This window comes from Coturnix japonica, unplaced genomic scaffold (assembly GCF_001577835.2).
Source record: "Coturnix japonica isolate 7356 unplaced genomic scaffold, Coturnix japonica 2.1 chrUnrandom604, whole genome shotgun sequence".
Classification (NCBI taxonomy): domain Eukaryota; kingdom Metazoa; phylum Chordata; class Aves; order Galliformes; family Phasianidae; genus Coturnix; species Coturnix japonica.
The window spans coordinates 4655-10633 of record NW_015439977.1 but is presented as its reverse complement, the minus strand read 5'-3'; the positions used below and the strand labels follow the sequence as shown (position 1 = coordinate 10633).

At 52.4% G+C, this 5979-nt stretch overlaps 1 protein-coding gene across 1 annotated transcript in view; it reads left to right on the top strand.

The window, feature by feature from the left end:
* The window catches only part of LOC107307448 (proto-oncogene vav-like), a gene marked incomplete at its 3' end in the record, with an annotated part of 21934 nt that overhangs the window by 12178 nt on the left and 3777 nt on the right, over positions 1-5979 (top strand). The window contains exons 3-6 of the mRNA XM_015850955.2: positions 157-215; positions 1406-1471; positions 2746-2854; positions 5826-5915. Coding sequence (XP_015706441.1) covers positions 157-215; positions 1406-1471; positions 2746-2854; positions 5826-5915 — 324 coding nt within the window. The remainder of the gene's footprint in view (positions 1-156; positions 216-1405; positions 1472-2745; positions 2855-5825; positions 5916-5979) is intronic.

Below are 5979 nucleotides of genomic sequence, written 5' to 3'. Positions count from 1 at the left end.
GGTTCTATGGGGTCCTATGGGGTTCCTATGGGGTTCTATGGGGTTCTATGGGGTTCTATTGGGTTTCTATGGGTTTCTATGGGGTTCTATGGGGTTCCTATGGGGTTCTATGGGGTTTCTATGGGGCCTGCCCCACATCTCCCCCTGTTCCCGCAGGTGATCGACACTTTGGCCGCGTTGTCCTGGACGCCCCACGCGCAGAACAAAGGGTTAATGTGAGACATGGGGGGCTGCCCCATAACCCACCGCTATGGGGCACAGCCCCACAGCCCCATAGACCCACAGCCCCATAGACCCACAGCCCCATAGACCCACAGCCCCATAGACACACACCCCCAGCCCCATAAGTACCCCATATCCCCAGCCCCATATGGTCTCTGCCCCATAACCCCATAGACCCCCAGCCCCATAAGTGCCCCATATCCCCAGCCCCATAGGGTCTGTGACCCCCAACCCCATAGACCCACACCCCCAGCCCCATAAGTACCCCATATCCCCAGCCCCATAGTGTCTGTGCCCCATAACCCCATAGGGTCATTGCCCCATAGACCCATAGACGCATATCCCCAGCCCCATAAGTGCCCCATAGGGTCTGTGTCCCATAACCCCATAGACCCACACCCCCAGCCCCATAAGTGCCCCATATCCCCAGCCCCATAGTGTCTGTGCCCCATAACCCCATAGACTCACATCCCCAGCCCCATAAGTGCCCCACATCCCCAGCCCCATAGTGTCTGTGCCCCATAACCCCATAGGGTCTGTGCCCCATAACCCCATAGACACACACCCCCAGCCCCATAAGTACCCCATATCCCCAGCCCCATAGGGTCTGTGCTCCATAACCCCATAGACACACACCCCAGCCCCATAAGTACCCCATATCCCCAGCCCCATAGGGTCTGTGGCCCATAACCCCATAGACCCATATCCCCAGCCCCATAGTGTCTGTGCCCCATAACCCCATAGACACACACCCCCAGCCCCATAAGTGCCCCATATCCCCAGCCCCATAGGGTCTGTGCCCCATAACCCCATAGGGTCATTGCCCCATAGACCCATAGACGCATATCCCCAGCCCCATAAGTACCCCATAGGGTCTGTGTCCCATAACCCCCCAGCCCCATAACCCCACAGCCCCATAAGTACCCCATATCCCCAGCCCCATAGGGTCATTGCCCCATAACCCCATAGAGTCATTGCCCCATAGACCCCATAGACCCACACCCCCAGCCCCATAAGTGCCCCATATCCCCAGCCCCATAGGGTCTGTGACCCCCAACCCCATAGACCCATATCCCCAACCCCATATGGTCTGTGCCCCATAACCCCATAACCCCCCAGCCCCATAAGTACCCCCATAACCCCATAGTGTCTGTGCCCCATAAGTGCCCATCTCTCCCCCCAGCCCGTTCCCCACCGAAGGCTTCAATGGGGACGACGAGACCTACAGCGGGTTGTCAGACCTCATAGAGTGAGTGGGACTGCTGGGTTATGGGGTTTCTTATGGGGTGGGGGGAAATTCGGGGCCTTTTGGGGTCATTTTATTGGGTTTTGGGTCCATTTGGGCCCCATTTGGGGTCAATTATGGGTTCATTATTGGGATCCCTTTTAGGGTCCCATTTGGGTTCCCTTTTGGGTCCCTTTTGGGTTCCCTTTTAGGATCCCTATTGGGTTCCCATTTGGGGTCCCATTTGGGATCCCTTTTGGTTCCTTATTAGGGTCACTATTGGGGTCCCTTTTAGGATCCCTATTGGGTTCCCTATTAGGGTCCCATTTGGGTTCCCTTTTAGGATCCCTTTTAGCCTCCCTTTTAGGGTCCCTTTTAGGGTCTGTTTTGGGTTCCCTTTAGGATTTCTATTAGGATCCCTATTGGGTTCCCTATTGGGTCCCTTTTAGGTTCCCTTTTAGGTTCCCTTTTAGGGTCCCTATTGGGATCCCTTTTAGGGTCCCTTATGAGGCCCCTTATGTGGCCCATTTTGGGGTCCCTTTTAGGGTCCCTATAGGGATCCCTTTTAGGTTCCCTTTTAGGGTCCCTATTAGGGTCCCTATTAGGATCCCTATTGGGCTCCCTTTTAGTCTCCCTTATAGGGTCCCTATTAGGCTCCCTATTGGGGTCCCTTTTAGGATCCTTTTAGGGTCCCTATTAGGATCCCTATTGGGTTCCCTATTGGGTTCCCTATTGGGGTCCCTATTAGGGTCCCATTTGGGTTCCCTTTTAGGGTCCCTTTTAGGATCCCTATTGGGTTCCCTATTGGGGTCCCTTTTAGGGTCCCTTTTAGGTTCCCTTTTAGGGTCCCTATTGGGGTCCCTTTTAGGGTCCCTTATGAGGCCCCTTATGTGGCCCATTTTGGGATCCCTATTAGGGTTCCTTTTAGGGTCCCATTTGGGGTCCCTTTTAGGATCCCTATTGGGCTCCCTATTGGGGTCCCTTTTAGGATCCCTTTTGGGTTCCCATTTGGGGTCCCTTTTAGGATCCCATTTAGGATCCCTATTGGGTTCCCTATTGGGTTCCCTAGTGGGGTCCCTATTAGGCTCCCTATTGGGGTCCCTTTTAGGATCCCTTTTAGGGTCCCATTTGGGATCCCTTTTAGGATCCCCTTTGGGTTCCATATTGGGTTCCCTATTGGGTTCCCTATTGGACTCCCTTTTAAGCTCCCTTTTAGGCTCCCTATTAGGGTCCCTATTGGGGTCCCTATTATGGTCCCTATTAGGGTCAGGGTTGTATTTAGGGTTTCTACCCCATAGCGACACAGCGGAGGAGGACGATGATCTGTACGACTGCGTCGAGGCCGAAGGGGACGACGGGGACGATGTATACGAGGATCTTATGAGGGTCGAAGCCCCCCCAGCCAATGTATGGGACCCCATAACCCACCCTATAAGTGGTTATAGGGACCCTATAACCCCATAACCCCATAAGATCCCCTATATGGACCCCCTGACCCCATAACCCACCCTATAAGTGGTTATAGGGTCCTCATAACCCCATCACCCCATAAGATCCCCTATATGGGACCCCCTGACCCCATAACACACCCTATAAGTGCCTTTAGGGTCCCTATTGGCCCCATAACCCCATAAGATCCCCTATATGGGACCCCTGACCCCATAACCCACCCTATAAGTGGTTATAGGGTCCTCATAACCCCATCACCCCATAAGATCCCCTATATGGGACCCTTGACCCTATAACCCACCCTATAAGTGCCTTTAGGTTCCCCATAACCCCATAAGATCCCCTATATGGACCCCCTGACCCTATAACCCACCCTATAAGTGGCTTTAGGGTCCCCATAACCCCATAACCCCTTAAGATCCCCTATATGGAACCCCTGACCCCATAACCCACCCTATTGAATCCCATAACCCCATAAGATCCCCTATATGGACCTCCTGACCCCATAACCCACCCTATAAGTGCCTTTAGGGTCCTCATAACCCCATAAGATCCCCTATATGGACCCCCTGACCCTATAACCCACCCTATAAGTGGCTTTAGGGTTCCCATAACCCCATAACCCCATAAGATCCCCTATATGGAACCCCTGACCCCATAACCCACCCTATTGGCCCCATAACCCCATAAGATCCCCTATATGGGACCCCCGACCCCATAACCCACCCTATAAGTGCCTTTAGGGTCCTCATAACCCCATAACCCCATAAGATCCTCTATATGGGACCCCCCCACCCCATAACCCACCCTATAAGTGGTTTTAGGGTCCTCATAACCCCATAACCCCATAAGATTCCCTATATGGGAGCCCCCCACCCCATAACCCACCCTATAAGTGGCTTTAGGGTCCCCATAATCTCATAAGATCCCCTATATGGGGCCCCTCCAACCCCATAACCCACCCTATAAGTGACTTTAGGGTCCCCATTGGCCCCATAACCCCATAAGATCCCCTATATGGAACCCCTAACCCCATAACCCACCCTATAAGTGCCTTTAGGGTCCGTATTGGCCCCATAACCCCATAAGATCCCCTATATGGACCCCCTGACCCCATAACCCACCCTATAAGTGCCTTTAGGGTCCTCATAACCCCATAACCCCATAAGATCCCCTATATGGACCCCCTGACCCCATAACCCACCCTATAAGTGGTTATAGGGTCCTCATAACCCCATAAGATCCCCTATATGGGACCCTCCACCCAATAACCCACCCTATAAGTGCGTTTAGGGTCCTCATAACCCCATAACCCCATAAGATCCCCTATATGGACCCCCTGACCCCATAACCCACCCTATAAGTGCCTTTAGGGTCCCCATAACCCCATAAGATCCCCTATATGGAACCCCTGACCCCATAACCCACCCTATAAGTGCCTTTAGGGTCCCCATAACCCCATAAGATCCCCTATATGGACCCCCTGACCCTATAACCCACCCTATAAGTGGCTTTAGGGTCCCCATAACCCCATAAACCCATAAGATCCCCTATATGGGAGCCCTGGACCCCATTAACCCACCCTACTTGATCCCATAACCCCATTAGAATTCCCACTATAATGGACCCCTACCCTATAACCCACCTATAAGTGGCTTTTAGGTTGGGTCGTCCTCATAACCCCCATAACCCATAAGAATCCCCTATATTGACCCCCTGACCCTATTAACCCCCACCCTATAGTTGGCTTAGGGGTCCCCATTTGGTGGCCCCATAACCCCATAAGATCCCTATATGGGACCCCGACCCCATAACCCACCCTATTAAGTGCCTTTAGGGGTTCCCTATAACCCCATAAGATCTATATGACCCCCCACCCATACCCACCCTATAAGTGCCTTTAGGGTCCCTATAACCCCATAAGATCCCCTATATGGACCTCCTGACCCCATAACCCACCCTATAAGTGCCTTTAGGGTCCCCAGAACCCCATAAGATCCCCTATATGGGACCCTCCACCCAATAACCCACCCTATAAGTGCCTTTAGGGTCCCCATAACCCCATAAGATCCCCTATATGGGACCCCCGACCCCATAACCCACCCTATAAGTGGTTATAGGGTCCTCATAACCCCAGAACCCCATAAGATCCCCTATATGTGACCCCACAACCCCATAACCCACCCTATAAGTGCCTTTAGGGTCCTCATAACCCCATAACCCCATAAGATCCCCTATATGGACCTCCTGACCCCATAACCCACCCTATAAGTGCCTTTAGGGTCCTCATAACCCCATAACCCCATAAGATCCCCTATATGGGACCCTCCACCCAATAACCCACCCTATAAGTGCCTTTAGGGTCCTCATAACACCATAACCCCATAAGATCCCCAATATGGACCCCCTGACCCCATAACCCACCCTATAAGTGGTTATAGGGTCCTCATAACCCCATAACCCCATAAGATCCCCTATATGGACCCCCTGACCCCATAACCCACCCTATAAGTGGTTATAGGGTCCTCATAATCCCATAACCCCATAAGATCCCCTATATGGACCCCCTGATTCTATAACCCACCCTATAAGTGCCTTTAGGGTCCTCATAACCCCATAACCCCATAAGATCCCCTATAGGATCCCTATAACCCCATAACCCCATAAGATCCCTATAACCCCATAAGATCCCCTATAGTATCCCTATAACCCCATAACCCTATAGGATCCCCTATAACCCTATAACCCCATAAGATCCCCTATAACCCTATAAGATCCCCTATAACCCCATAAGATCCCATTTTAGGGTCCCTATAACCCCATAACCCCATAAGATCCCATATAGGATCCCTATAACCCCATAACCCTATAGGATCCCCTATAGGATCCCCCATAACCCTATAAGATCCCCTATAACCCTATAATACAGAGGCCGGGGCCGGACCGCCGTCAGCGCTGCCTGCAGGAGCTGAGGCAGACGGAGGAGAAATACACCGAGAGCCTGGAGGCCATTTGCACTGTGAGCCTGTAGGGGGCGCTGTGGGGTTATGGGGGTATATGGGGTTATATGGGGTTATATGGGG